The sequence below is a fragment of the Pleurodeles waltl genome, chromosome 5 (assembly GCF_031143425.1).
Source record: "Pleurodeles waltl isolate 20211129_DDA chromosome 5, aPleWal1.hap1.20221129, whole genome shotgun sequence".
Lineage (NCBI taxonomy): Eukaryota > Metazoa > Chordata > Amphibia > Caudata > Salamandridae > Pleurodeles > Pleurodeles waltl.
Window position 1 is genome coordinate 219,543,498 of NC_090444.1, and position 16,305 is coordinate 219,559,802.

The window sequence follows — 16,305 nt, forward strand, 5'->3', positions numbered from 1 at the left end:
ACATAGTAGAAGCATTTGTAGCATGAATGTTCACTGCAAGTGGTATTTTGTTCCTGTTGAGAGGTAGCAGATATAAAATGTTGCCTAACTCACTTTATCGACCTCAGAAGGATGGCAGTAGGAGTGGGAACCTGCTAAGATTTTCACCTATCATCGTAGGGTCAAACTCAAACTGTGGATGCATTGAGCCAACAAACCTGTAACACAGCAACTGTGATCAAGCAACAATACAAACATCTTACAAATGAAAACAAAGTCTAAACACATAATTTGCAAAAGGATAATTTGCTAAGGAATTTATTTAGAATAAAAAATACAAGAATGTTTAAGTAAATATTTTTACACCTATATTTCACTGTTGAATTATCTTGAAAAATCCAAATAAAGACCCAAATAATGCTTTTAACCAAATTCAAAACTGATGTAAAATAAAGGGCCAAGACAATGATTTCATCTACATTTCTGTGGAAAGTCACAGGCGTAAAAGAAAGTGAATATAACCTAACTTATCTCGTTTGTTTTTAACATTTTGTATGCAAGAAACAGGTCCCTATAAAACCAGTAGACTTGAAGACTGCTCTTCAGTTAAGTCACATATAAAAGCACAAATGCAGGTATAGTTGTACAAAAGTCTTTTTCCAATAAAGGTGTGCCTCAAGTACCTTTCCAGAGGCACCAGATAAGAACGCTAACGGCAAGCCTTGCATTTCAAACACCATATTAATTTACATTTATATTGTATGGTATAATGCTGAAATGTTAAGGATCCCATACACCTCTTCATTGGATACGTAACCAGGGTAACAGGGGTTCTTTCAGCTTCCTAAGATTGCAAATGCATCGGCCAATGCAGACATCTGTGGAGAAGCGCTCAAGTCCCCTAGACATTGCTTATTTTCCGTGCACATCACACTAGTGATTAGCAGTGTGCTTCACTCCACTGTTAAACGTGCTTCACAAGGAAGAATTTAGGAAATCCAGGAGCTGAGCTCGATTTCTGTCCCTCTGGAGAGATCATCAAAAAACAAAAGAAACATTATAAATGGTGTATTTCTCTTACAAGTATTTCATCCTTGTCGAAACACTTTAAATAGACAACCACTGCAGAAGATATATGTTCATATAGCATTTGCACGGACACAAGAAATGTGTGAACACAAAACGTTCGGAATTTGTACAGAATTACCCCGTGATTAACCATTCAGAGGCGCACAACTCCCATAATGGGAAGATGATGCTTCACTTGCTCAATACTGCCCCTGGGGACTCAGTGTCAGCTTGCAGTGCATGTCTGCTGCAGACATATATTAGCTTCCAAAGTCTGCAAAGGGATCACTCCACTTTCACCTGGAGGCACACAGCCTCTGAAGACTAACCAGAGGTCACCAAGTATATGGATTCTATTCAGACCTCTGCAGTTGCAAGGACAATCAAGAGAGTGGGAGTCCTGGCATTCCACTCTACTAGTATCCGGGCTACTCAGTCTGTGGCAGACAGCTGACTCCCCAAAGCCTCTTCACTCTCTGGGAAAATGTGGATGAGCAGTCATGACCTACCTCAATTAAGAAGTTGTAGGGTGAGTCGGGGTACAGTATACCAGACTTATCACATCAAAATGTGAATGTTCAGCCAGAATTGTGCTCCAGAGCACGGGACTGGCTCTCAATTAACTAGCTCTAACCATCTACAACATTTTGTATTTTAAATACATTTTCTACATGGGTTTTACCTCTTTGTCCTCTTTAGTCTTCTTTATTTTCATCTTGATTTTCTTTCCTGTAATCATACTGTAGTTCTCATCTTTCTTTTTCTCCCTGAGAAACTACAATACAATCAAAACGACATGAATTTAGGAAGAGTGTGTTTCTTCCTGTAACATACCACACAATGACTAGCACATGTTGTCTAAGTTTCTGGCATCTGACTTTCCATTATAGACAACGGATGACAAAAACAAACACTGGGGTGACTGGTCTTTGGTTTAACAGTGGCCTGTGTACACTATAAATGAGCATGACTGGTCAGCTCCACGCAAACTTATCTCGCAGAATAGCAACCCGGGCTGCGTAGGCAACACAATTTGAGAAAGTGTGAATGCTATCTCTTAAAACTCGCCTTAGATGTATTTTGAACATAACAATTACATTTAGCATAAAAAATTTAGTCTGACAATTGTGGACCCTTTCGCCAAATCTCTGTAGACAGTATATGCAAAATCTTCGAGCTACTATTCACAGTTTCAATGTACCTTCCCATATGACTGTACCACACGATATCAAGATTAGTGTGTTCTGTAGACTCCATACAAAAGATTAGAAATTGTTTGGACTCCCATAACATTTCTCTTTACAATCCTCCACCACAAACCTTTCCTGAATAAGTAAACGGCAGCCAAGTTCTGGGCGTTTTGTTCAATGATATAGCAATCTTTTAGCACCTCCGAGGAAAGGCAGTGTACAAGACCAAGGCTGACGGCTGTCCTATGCAATAAAACTGAGCCCGACAATTTAATTCAACCATCGCACTGCATAAGAGGTTTTGCTGGCAGAATAACTAAAAGAACTACAGTGCTGGAGAACATGTTTTAATCATAACGTAGATTTTGATTTAATTAAGATTTTTACAAACCTAAGCGGAATTTGATGTTTTCCAACTATTACATAAGTATCCAAATACCACCTAAAGGGTATTCTTGTGCAACGTCAGGTCACTGCAACACCAGCTTTTTTCAAGCTTAACTTAGGGCTCAGTGCTTTTGCTTCCTTCACTTAACTTCTTGTAGATGGACATTGGTTTTCAACAAGTCTAAAAATGGGAAAGATGTAAAGCTACCCAATTCAAAAGTAATGCCCTGTTACGATATGGCATGTGCCTTGCGAAGCCAGATCTCTTCAGAATATGGATTGATAACTGCACAAGCCATATTCTTGTTCAAGAATTTCTGTTGACAGAATAGCCTGCAGGGAAGACTATCATCTTCAAGACCAATTATAGACTGCCTATGGACAGAGGCATCTCACTGAAGGAAACAGTAGTATAGTGTTGACAAAGAAGAAGTGATGTTTATAGCACTTAGGAAACAACCATATCTTTGTACAGACAAGAAGCATGAAATGCAAAGAGCTAACACATTACATACGATTAGACCTTAAGCTCCCTACTTTTCAGACTTGTGTTAGTCCACGTCTCAACAAATGTCCTGACTCCTTTGTACTGAGATAACTGAGTCAATCTGGTGCCAAGAATCTTCTAGGCGTCTATAGGATCCTGACTGCTTACTTTAAGTAAGCAAGGCCACAATCTGAACGCCATGTGGATTCTTAAATAAGGACAACAATGAGCCCCTAAAACTCATGTTGTGACATCTTCAAACTACAGGTTTTAAATCATAACTGGTAAGAAAATGGCAGGCAATGTCCTGCATGGAAATGCTAAAATATGCATTATCCATTTTGAAAGAGATGCTTCTCCGTGAAAGCGTTTTCAGGATGTCGCAGAAGGTGGCAATGAAACGCATTCACATACACTCGCGAAGAGGGAGGAAAGTAACTTGATAGTTGATTTAAATCCTCTTCTTGAATGTTTGGAATATGGCTTATCTCTGTAATTTGGGAGAAGTTCCCAGAGGTGGCTTGAGAACCAAGGCATACTCTTCTCTATGATGACTTCAGACTGATAGTTTATCAGTTTTCAGTAGTTCTTTAAATCAGTTCTTGGGGTATTCTAAACATTAGTATCCGCTATATCCATGGAAAAACTATCCACCTTTAAACTGAGGTGAATACAGAGCAAAGTATTTTCAAAATAACAAATTTACCCAGCATTTGTTAGTCAATGTACCTTAATTTGATCTTTTGGACCCCCAGTAGTTACGATGTTACGATCAAGGTTACACCTAAGTAGGCAAAAAGCCAATGCGGATATTTAATAAGGTACGACTAACGGACACTGTTTATTTTGAAAATATGCTTCTCTGTATTCACTTCTAACGAAAAATACGCATTCCAGAATTCAATGGCAATGCATTTTTCACATTGTGACATGATTTTGTTAGGTGAATAGTATATTTGAAAGATAATTATTTAACACGTTTTCTAGCATATATCTGTAAAATTAATGTGACAATTGATCTGGAGACAAACACGTGCAGCAACATTAGTCTGCTGTGTTCCTCATGAACTGCATACAAAACAACTTTATGTTTACTATTATTTAATTGCACTAAGCACTTTGTTTATTTCTACTGCTGATGCCATAATGCACTTTTACTTTGGTGAGGTTTTGTTTGAGACCAAAATACATTACTAGGCACCTTGCCATTATATTAGGGCATTATGGAATAAAACTCCCCTGTACTGGAGTCTTCGGGACTTTAAACTGGAAAAGTCGTTTGTGAAGACTGAATAGATCAGTCGCCTGTGATGCACGCTGAGCATATATTTCTTCCAAACAGACTTGTGTTATACTCCTTCTGGTGCTATCTGGTGCTACCACCCTCAGCTTGTTCAACATATCCTGAGACTACTTGATCATTCTCGACTGTTGGTGGCAGAGTGGCCAGAACAGGTCAGTGTGCTCACCACCAGTTGGTAGGTTTTAAGGGGGCACATCTAAGGTACCCTTGGGGGTGCATGTATCAATAAATTCATCACTGGAATCAGCGAGGGTTTATTAATATGACATGTTTGATACCACTCATTCCTAGTTTCTGTGAGGCAATCATGTAGCTAAGGAACTCGTATTGACCAGTGTCCAGCACATGTATTTAAAATGGCTTCATTGCATACTTACTATGTCTAAGAATCGACAGACATTGCAGGAGCTCTGCTCTGCTCTTACACATGTAATATAATGCACCCTGCCTTATGGCTGTAAGGTCTGCAGTTGGGGTGACTTACAAATATTACAGGCACTGTTTTAGGGGACATGACACACAGAGTGTGTGTCATGTTGTGTTTTCACTTTTGGGACCGCCCTGTCAAGCAGCCTGCAGGGGCAGTCTGCATGAGGTTGGTGCTGGGTCCCTTAGAGTGACACAAGATGTGCTGCAGCTTTTAGTGGCCCTCTTCAGTAGTCATGCGCTGGGCACCAGGGGTACAATTTTCTAGGGTCTTACAGAGGTACTAAAGGGCCTGGCCACTTTGGGCTCAAGTGACCAGGGCCCTCATTACAAGGCTGGCGGTCATGACCCATTCACTCGCTACATACACCCCCTTTCGCTAAGAGACACACACTGAAACACGCACACTGAAACACGCATTCACGCACTGACACGCACTCAGGCACACCCTTGCTAACACGCACATGAACACCCCTGTTCACGTGCACACACGCACACAAAAATTCACATTCAATTGCATACACGCACACATTCACAACCCCCCTCCGCATACTCATACTACACCCCCTCCACAAACTCGCACTCATACTACACCACCTTCCTCCTCCGCATACTCGCACTCACACATGCAGACACCCCCGCACCGCATACACGCTGCCACAAACACCCCCAAACCGTACACATCCAGTCACACACCCGCACTCACACATACGCACCCCCTCATACATGCACACAGACACCATCACTCACAAACACGCACACATACACACCACACACATGCACCCAACACGGATGATCACCGTACCATTTCCGGCAAGTTGGTGATCCGGGAGGGGGTGGGTCCTGGTGGTTTTTAACTGCCAGCACCACCACGCCAGCAAGACTCCACCAAGCCATATTACTGCTTGTAATACCGTGGGCGGAGTTTTGCTGCTGTGGCGGTTCTGGTGATGTACCCACCTCTTTAACTCCGTGTGCCGGACTTCTTCCCATAAATGGGCGGAAGTCCTCCTCCAACTCCAAATATGGCGGTTAGCAGATCACCAGCACTGGCGGTCTGCTGGCTGCGGTGGCTTCGGCGGTCTTTAGAAAAGTTGTAATGGGGGCCCAGGTGTATTGTTTTGGTGAAGGAACATTGGCAACAGGGTCCTAGTTAGCAGGAACCCAGTGCACTTTAGACAAAGTTGTATAAAAAACCAGGCAAAAAGTGGGGGAAGATTGCAGCCAGAACCCAGCTTCCTACACAAACCCCCTGCCAAAAGGCCAGGAGACTATATATTTTTTGCACATTCCCATGGGAATGATTAAATGTGCTACTGGACCTTACATACTGGAAAGTAACAGCAGCATATTGAATGAATATAGATGTGTGAACCAGCTGTTGAGACAGTCCCATGGGCCTGATTAAATGTACCACTGGACTTTACATACTGGAAAGTAACAGCAGCATATTGAATGAATATAGATGTGTGAACCATCTGTCAAGAAACTCACAAAATGAGCGGACTCAAATATTAAGAGATTGACCTAAGAAACATTTTGACTTTAGGTACCCATTCTCACATTTATTTTCTGGTTTATTTCACAAGATTAGGGACTGTGTCCCATACAACAATAAAGAACTTAGAGTTAAAGGGCTGAATGTCACATGATTCAACCTTGTTTTAGACTGTATTTTGATTTTAATACAGTCTACGCATGAGGGACTAATGAACATATTTTGAATGTCTAGGGATATGCATATCGCATTTGTCTATATAGGAAAGAAACTAAATACCTTCGATATCTGCACAGGTCTTGATTTAGTTTTCTTTTTCTTTTTGTCTTTTTTTTTCTTCAGCTTATTCTGTTTTTTCCTTACCTGAATAAAAATCATAGATAATATTTGTCAAAGAAAACCACAAATATGGAACGACAATAAGAAAGGACACATATTAACTTTTTTCTTTCACTGATTAATGGCATTTGTACTCTTGACATTCGACTTAAATACTAGAAGGAATCCAATTTATTGTTCACTCACATTCACTCTTGCTTTCTAAGCTCACATTCACACTGCAGTGGCTTGATAGTGAGTACATACACTCATCCTTTGGTGCAGTAATGCCTGCCTCAATTTCTTTTAGTCCTGTATTTTATTTTCTTGTACAATTCTGACTAATTGTCCTTTGTTTGAACCTGATAGTTTTAGAAAACTAGTACACTTGATTGTTACTGGACTTATTTTCTTGGTTGATTTGTTTAGTGTCTCTAACTTAATTTCAACAACATTCTATTCATTCCAGTAGGTGAGGTGTCAATTGAATTTTAAATCAACACGGGGAGCACGTGGGCTCAAGTTCTGTTTTGGTCCCCTGCTTCATATTTAGTTTTGCGAGCTTAGTTATCACTCAAAGTCTAAACTTTTCCCATTGCTAAGCAACAATGTGGTCTCACACTGCCCTGCTGGTTAAAACATACTATACTTTAGATCTTATTATGTAGCCCCAACATAAGTGAGCTATTGCAAACTGGTCCTTGTCCTGGACAAAGCACCTTTTGAATCATTTGTTTATTATCTATGCAGACACATTAGCTTAAAGTGACACCATGACCAGAGTGGCTCTCTTGGCTTTCCCTTATTTTCTGAATTAAAGTTTAACTGACAGCTCTATGCCTGGCTCCCGTGCATTCTGGATATAATTATCATAGATCAAATGGTTTAGGGCAATCATCCACATCCTTCTGCTCTGCCAAGATTTTTAAAAAAAAAACACGTAAAACTAAACTGCATTTACTTTAAGCAACACATTTGTTCAGAATATACTCTTAAAAAAAGCACTCTACAGCAAAAGACTAATCATTTATACGAAACTGGTTAGAACTACACATGCTACTTACTTACTTCATGACTGTATTTTCACTACACATTACAAATTCCAGCAATGTCTGCTGTCAGCATTTTCTTGGTTGAATCAAAATTCCATAAAAAACTAAATACGCATAATCCATAAATTCTTGTAGTTGGAGGCAAGAATAATTCCATTTCTTGTCCTGATTACTGGTGGTCCTCACACTTAGACACTGCTCCAACCCCAGTTTATTTGCTTTGCAACCAGGGCTTTTAGTTTGATTAAAATCTTTCTATAGCTTCCCAGATCAATAAAATATAATCTGTCTGTTTTAGTAATACCCAGCTTTTGTGTAAATTCCTCCCAGTCATTCCGTTGTGCCCTGTTTCAAACAGTGACTCAGCTGGCTGAACTACTACAATTCTTTAGAGCTACGTCGTCCTTCCTAGGCGATTGCATGTTTTTTGTAGATTCAAAATGCTGTAGTCCAGCCACTTTTTAATCTTTCTTCTCATTGACATATCTCATCCAATATGCATTGTCTCCATTGGCTCCATTTTCCTCAGCTATTGTTCTATAAATTCCTTTGCTTTGTTCACCAGGCTTAACATAAGACTGGTCTTCTTACCTGCAATCCATATTTAGTCATTACAGTCCGTAAGATCTATTCCTCCTAGTCAGCAAGACTTACAACTATTCCACCTGTTCACCTTACCCAGAAGTAAGGCATTGGAACTCTCTTCTACTTGGTTATAATGCTGCCAGAATGAATACTTTATTAAGTAAATATCGGAAAGATGGCTTTTTTCTCTGTTCCTCTTTTAAGACTCCTCACTGTGCTTGCACCTCCAATGATCTTAGCAGCAGGACACCCTTTTGGCTAACCATGCATTCTTACAAACCCATTTAGTCATCATCATCATCATCATCATCATTTCTTGGGGCTGAAGAACTATAGCAAGACAGCAGTGTATGCAGGGATGTGGCTGGCAGGTACTAGGTAATAACCGGTCATATGAAACTCAAAGAGGAGTGGAATGTTCTGTCTGCATGTAGTCCACAATGCCTAGAAAACAAAAGACCACCATGGTAGAAAAGAGTGCCAGTACCTACAGTGGATTATGATACAGCAGATATTTTAGAAACTGGTATATTCGATCCAACTTAGGGGAACCTTGATCCTCAAACATCAATTGTTCACCAATAAAATTGGCTATGATGTATTTTGATAGGTGGATATGTTAGCCCCCACTCTCAGTTATCCAAGCCAATGAGTACCCACAGAACAAGTTATTCAGGAACTTCTCATAAATATAAATAGTATTAATAACCAAACATGAAACCACTGAGAAGTATTTGAGCAAGATTGGTTTCAGGTAACAATCAATCCGACAAGATAGTATAGGGATAGTTAGTGGAACCTCCAAACTCTTTTTTATTAAGGAACTAGACACTCAAAAACACTAGAACATGAAGGATACATTTTACATTTTTAAAATCAGAAATCCAGTCTAGTGCACATGATAAGAATTGTAAAATAAAATGCCAGCTGCAATGTTCACCCAAAGTGTAAATGAGAGTAACCACTCTAACATGATTGCTGTGACAAATCTATAGCAGCCCTCCCCTTATTCTGTTACTTCCAAGCACTAATCTAATTGTAACGGAGCAGAAAATAAAAGCCTATTTCGAGTTTTAGACTTGTTTGAATAATATTTTGTATATTCTATGCAGATGCAAGGTCTTCAATCCTCGCCTCACGAGGCCAACGGCACTGATAAGTTAGTGTGTGAAGACTAAATATCTTCTGCCCCAGTAGGCTTTAATTGGAACCAAGGATATTTCTCTAAGTTCCATGTCCCAGCGATTTACTGACAGTACTATTGGTCAGATTAATTTAGAGGCTAGCACTTTTACATTTACCATGCATTGGGTAAAGCTGTCCTAGACTGACAGGATAGTACAGGAGGTTTACCAAGGGGTCTGATACCACTGTAGCGCCACTGACGGAGCCGACTTCTAAAAAGCAGACTAAAAAGTCACATGGACTGAGGATTGTAAGCATGCCTTTAGACAATTTGAAGGCGGAGCTGTGCATTGCACCTGTCCTCAGGGTACCTGAGTTCAGCAAGGAGTTTGTTTTCCAAACAGATGCTTCAGAACATGGTACTGGGGCACTGTTATCACAGCTAAATTATGAGAGCCAGGATCAACCAGACACCTTTATCCGCAAGTGACTACTCTGTAGAGAGCAGCGTTGGAATACCATAGGGAAAGAAGCTTTTGCTGTGTTTTGGTCATTGAAGTCGTTGAAACCTACCTGTTTGCAACTCCAGCGCGAGGACATCTGTTGTACTGTATTAACTGATAGATTTAATCACAGAACAGGGAGGATGGGAGGGTCGATGAGGAATCTGTTGCTAAAGTCTCTATATGAAAGAGCATTACCGAAGGTCAGTAACTAGTTCCCCTGATAGAGACTTCGGGCTGCAATTTCTCTTCTTTCTCATCTTTTGAAAACATACCAAAGCAATACCTGTTAGGAGTAGGGTTTGTGAACGGACTCAAACCATAAAGTCCTGCAGGACCGGGTGAGCAAAATGCCCTTCTTGGCGAACCTAGCTGTTTAGGCAATAGTGTATCCACCTAGCAAACGTCTAGGACAGGGACTCTGTGTGCTAATGTAATGGTAGTAGCTTTGATCCTTGTAGAATTAATGTGGAGACCTTCTGGAAGCTGCTTTTTGGACAGGGCTGTGCAGATCTTAATGCAGAGCAAGATACAGAGGGAGATGGTTCTCTTATGAAATGCCTTGCCTTTCTTCACTCCAATGAACCCCAGAAAGAGCTGATCGCTCACCTGGTGGTCTTTGTTACGATCTATGTAGAAGCTTATTTCTCTTTTGTGGTCCAAGCGATGGAGTTTGATTGACATATAACAATATCACAACTTTCAGCTGGAAGGATGCCAGAATCCACAGTTTGTCTGTGAAGAAGGTGCAGTGGATTAACACAAACAGCTTAAAGCTCACTCACATGCTGTGCTGATGTGATGGCGATAAGGAAAATAGTCTTAACATTAAGGAACTGTAAAGTGCAGCTGTGAAATGACTCAAACGGAGTGAACATCAGATAAGTCAGGACCAGATGAAGGTCCCTTTGGGGCACTACAAAGACAGAAGGGAGGAAAATCTGTTGCAGCCCTTTCAAAAAAATCGCATCATAACAGGTGACTTAAACAAGGAGGCTGGATTTGGCAACCATAAGAAGGCTGAAAGATACCCCTTAATGGTGCCCAAAGCAAAGTCTTGTCTGGAAACAGACATAACAAAGCAACAGAACTTAAGATAACTTGGACGGCATCAATCTGGCAAAAGCCGCACCAAACTACAAATCTGTCCCAGTGACAGCTATATTCAGTTTTTGTCGTGGGACAGCTGGCTACCAAGATGACAAACTATTTCTGGAGGAAGGCCGAAGGTGTTCAGCTGGCACCCCTCAATGTCCAAGCATTAAGGTGGAGATTACAAGGGCCCTTCTGCTGTGATAGCAGACCCTCCCAAAGGGCATTCTGATCAAAAGACATCTGCTCAAACCTTGGAGTTCTGAATACAATACCCTCCATGCCCAATCTGGAGCACTAAGATGACTTGGTCCTGGTTGGTCCGGATCTTCTTGAGAACTCGAGCACGTGTGGTATTGGGAGAAAGGCATATAAGAGTACCAAGTTCAAAACAATGCAGAACGTATCTCAGAACAGGAGGCACCTGGAAACTCCAACGTGCAGAAGTGCTGACATTGCGTGTTCTTTCCACTTTGGAAGAAATTATGCACCTCTTCATTCTGTCATTTGTGGTCCGCTCAGGCTCCAACAGGTGATCTTGTCTGCCCTGGCAATCAATGATTCTGTCATGTGGTTTACCACAAGGAAAATCCTTTGGCAGTCCAGCTATTTTTCAGGGGCACAAGTCCTGCTCCTTGGCCCCAACTTTGTTTGTTATAGTAACACAGCAGTGGTGTTGTCCATGAGCACCTATACAAGCTTCCCCTTAACAGATGGAAGGAAAGATTACAGTGCCAAGTGGATGGCCCTCAGCACTAGAAGGGTGTTGTGGACCAGGTCTCTGGTCTCCGCTTCTCCCAGATGGTCGTACCAACCCAAAAGCAATGCATTGGTCACCTCTTTCACCGTTTTCACCTCTGGGTGAGGAAGGAAGAAGGGTCTGCGGCTGACCCAATCTTTTGCAGTCTCCTCTGAAATCTGAATATGGTTTGAGAGGCCCCTCTGACTTTGGGTCTACTGGGACGTCAGATCCCACTGCATAGCCCACATGTGCCACCTGGCATGCTCAACTAGCAGGATGCCCTCGGTCCCGACAGCCTCAGAGTCGTCCTCACCGAAATCCAGGACAGAGGCTGAGAGATCGGGATCAGACTGAATATCATGGACTGTCTTTCCCAGGGGAAAGGTACGAAACCAGAGTCTAAAGTGTCTCTGGGGAAGGGGAGTGTCTGAGGAGTCAGAGATGACTTCAGCACATTGATAGTAAACCCCAAAGATTACAGGACGTTCCAGTTGTCTGGAGGTTGTTGATGACTGCCTGGGGTGAGCCCATCTTTAGCAGCCAGTCGATAAGTTAGGGGAAGACTGGCACCCTTGACCTCCAAAGGTGTTCTGCCTCCATCGCTGCTGTGACCAGTTTAGTAAGGTGGGGGGGCTGTTGAGACCAAAAAGGACCACAGCAAACTGAAAATGCTCCTGCCCCACAGGGAAAAGCAGATGGGACTGATGAGGCAGCAGCACAGGTATATAGGAATAGGAGTACTGCAGGTCCAATGCCACAATCCAGTGTCCAGGGTCGAGGGCAGACAAGACATGGGCCAGGGTAAGCATGCTGAATTTCGCCTTTCGGAGGAAGGCATTAAAAAGGCAAAGGTCTAGAATGGGCCAATTCCTCCATCCTTCCTGAGCAACGGAATAACAACTACTGACATCTGGAGCTGGCACCCTCTTGACAGATCCTTTGGCCAAAAGGGCTTCCACTGCCTGCTGCAAAATTGAAATTGTTCTCTGCCAGCCGCTCGGGGATGGTGGAAGGTACAGAAGGGAAGAAAGGAAGGGTAAGGCATATCCCCTGTGAATAAACTCTATGGTCACCTGTCCAATGTGATTACCTGACAACACAGTAAGAGTGTGTGGATTCTGCCTTGCACAGGGTGAATGCCCCTGTAAGGGCACATTATTATGGGGGACACACAGGGTGCGGGTGGCTTTAAAAGGGGTGATTGGATAGACAGGGTGGTAAGTTGACCATGGCCAGTCTAGAGCAGAATCAGCCTTATCACTGAACAGTCCCATCAAGGAGGACTGGACATCGCTGAAGAACCCAGTCGAAACACAGCCAAACATGGAGGAGATGACCCGCCTGATGGAATTGGTGGGGTCTATGCCACGATCAATTGCTGCACCACAACCACTTTGACTCTCCTGAGAGAAAACAGGGTGAAGGTCTATGGGCACACCAGGGGGGACATATGCCCAAAGGGAGCGACAGTAGCATTCCAACAAACAGCTGGCATTAACAGAGTGGACGGCCAAGCTAGTAGAGGAAAAATCTGTTAGCCAAATGTTTCCACTTACTTAGATTCCTTATCGGGGTAGTGGTAGGAATGTATTGGGATTAGAGCAGATGGATGAAGCTTGCACCAAAGGGCTTTCTGGTGAAGGGTGCTGTGAAAGAAAACAACCCACACCAACAATAAGGTAACCTTCAGTGCCTCATTAAAGGGAAAAAGGGGCTGCAAAGATGTCTGCTCTGGTTTAAGGACCTCAGTCAAGACATTTGTCCTAACCTCCATAGTGGAAGCTGAAGTCCAAGAACTTCGGCTGCCCCACTTATCACCATGGTGTAGGAAGGAGATATCTCGGAGCCTGGTTCAAGGGTTAAATACTTTTGCAACGCCGGTTGGCCTTGTTATACTGAAAGCAGCTTGCACCTCTCTCAGCTGCTGCTTGATTAACAACTGTGCCCCCAGGCGTATGCAGCAGTACAGGCACTGCCAGCTGTTTCTATATTAGGAAGAAGAATAATGGTGCCCTTCTTCCATCTTGACTCCGATTGGAAGGACATGCTGATTTAGGCACCATAAGCAATCCCCATTGGAGGAACTGCTCTCTGTATCAATTCGTTTCTGAGCCGCCCCTCACCATTAGAGGTACATTTCTGCACAGCCTAAATTCTTATTAGGTGATAGCTGTTTAGGAATCTAATTTGATTCTAATTCTTTCTTTTTAATGTCATGCTGTGGTTCTACAGGCCTCAGTGGGTACCCCATCCAAATTGATAGATCTAACACACTGCTCGTTACCATGGTCCTACCACTGGATGGGCACACAGGCTCTGCACAAGGGAAAAAGGGTTTCTCCATCTTGGATTTTGTGAAAAGGCACTGTAGGACTATTTACAGTAGGACATACAGGAATCATTGCCAACGTGGGTAGGGTTACCCCATGGAACAGTTTCCCTATTAAGGAGGGGTTAGGAGTCACCTCAACCCACATGCTAGTGCCAGGGATAAATGTGGCATCAGCTGGCATCCTACTTAGAACACTACTATACAGAACAGAAAAACTACTGAAACGGTTGTTTAAGAGCTTTGAGGAGACCTGAACTTCTGGACCTGTTGCTACTTATACCCAGACTTTGTCCAAGAGTCAGATGGCAGACATCCTGCGTAAGTAATATTGACTGGAGCGGCATGGACCCTACTGGTGGTCTCTGCTGGACTGAATCTTAACCCCTCAGTGTGTTCCTGAGGATACAGTCTGTTGCCTTGTCCTGCTGAAAACCTGTGGCGAGTCGAACCTGGTTGTTGTATCCGACACGTGCTACATCGCGGTCGGCCTCAAATCGCGCATAGGTCCTCAACTACTGCAACCACTGACAACTGGTGCTTTGCACTTTTTGGCTGACAAATAATAGAAATTCATATCTCCCGTTCCCCTTAGTAGATGTTTGTCATTGGGGTGTTATTTTGGATATTACAGTGGGATTTTTACTGTATTGCGTTTTCAGCTTATTATTTGTTTTGGAAATCCTAAACTATTTACATATTTTCTTAAGTTAAGTCTGTCAGCTCTGTGCCACAAATACCTGGGGTTGAGCTCTGGTTTAAATTACTGAAATCTTTAGACCTAACAAGAAAGTGACCTTATTACATGTGATGGACTACCATCCACCCCAAATACTAATTAATTTTCTCACCGCTGTGATGTCATTACAATCAGCGCACATTATCTAACATAGTATGTCTTTATGAGGTAAAGATTAACTATAATACATTGCAGAGTTCTCTTTCGTGGAAAATATTTAAATGTATAAAGTTTTTAAAAGTTCTGCAAGTGTGATAAGGAGAATTCAAACAGCAGATGACACGTTTCCTCATCAAGATTGCTGTGGTTATTGTTGTAGTGATGTTTCCAGCGACAAACTGCAAATCTCAGACATTTTTCTGTCAAAATGGGCACACTTTTAAGGAGAACTGGGCTTGAGAAACGGCTTACTAATTTACAGAGCGTCTTATGTGGATTGTTTCAGATTCAATTTGAGATCTACAGTGTTGTAGCTTTCTTTAATGATTAATACATAATAACAGTTATGTCCATAATTAGAGATTTATATTTTCAGGCAGCGTGAAATAAAAAAGTTTTATTTTCTACTGAAAAAAACGATTTCTTGAATACGTTTTGTAATTCGAGGGGCCAAGGTCATATCCTATCTACATCTACATTTAAAATGATGCTTACACGTTTTTGCTCATTAGCAATAGGAAGAGATTTTCCTAAAATAAGATGGCTTCATTTCACAGCTATTTACTTAAAGTTTCCTAGTGATCATTATTTTTTTTAACTATTGCTAATGTTCTGCAATTCATTTTGATATTTTATTTAATATTTTCGCGTAGACTAGTGTGTTTTTGGCCAAATGCTAAATGCTTTTCAGTGAGAAATGACAAAATATTAAGTTTGACTATTTTTTTCAGTCAGTGTGATATTCTTCTACATGCACTACTCTGCAGACACACATCTTAAAGGCAAATGTCAGATACTTCTTGAGGTCATATTAACTCCACAGATTATATGATACCTTGCTGGATCGTGTTTACCTTGGCAATGCATCAGACAGTCCAGACCAGTTTCTTTGTGACATCGAAAATCTAATCAACGTTAATTTTGATAGAAGTGCACCATTAAATTGTTAAAATCCGTTCAAACAAAAAACAATCACCCCCCTGATTTTTTAACAACAATGCCAAGTCCAAGAGGCAAACTGAATACACGCGGTGCCTAGATCACTGATAAGATGGTAAACACATTCACTACTGGGCAGGTAAAGGGGTCTTATTTTACTAGCCACATTTAACAAGTTTAATCCATTCAGTAGAAACTCTTGCAGATCCCACAGGACATTTCATTGCCACCGGCACTTCTCGCAGTTATTGAACTACTGAAGAACTGGGTGAGGTCTAACATAATTTTAAACAGAAGAATTGTTGCAATTTATCTCAATTAAGGATCGGAAACCAGAGATGTAATTATAGACACTTCTCTCGGAATAGCTCCCAAACTGCCAGA

General features: G+C 41.8%; 1 protein-coding gene across 10 annotated transcripts in view; it reads right to left on the reverse strand.

The window, feature by feature from the left end:
* Positions 1–281: 281 nt before the first annotated feature.
* The window catches only part of LOC138295567 (RNA-binding protein with serine-rich domain 1-like), a 72,208-nt gene continuing 56,184 nt past the window's right edge, over positions 282–16,305 (reverse strand). For all 10 annotated transcript variants that reach the window (XM_069233943.1, XM_069233937.1, XM_069233940.1 and 7 more), the window contains 3 exons: positions 6,618–6,701; positions 1,730–1,822; positions 282–1,005 (listed from right to left, as the gene is read on the reverse strand). In XM_069233943.1, coding sequence (XP_069090044.1) covers positions 955–1,005; positions 1,730–1,822; positions 6,618–6,701 — 228 coding nt within the window. In that variant the 3' untranslated portion in view covers positions 282–954. The remainder of the gene's footprint in view (positions 1,006–1,729; positions 1,823–6,617; positions 6,702–16,305) is intronic.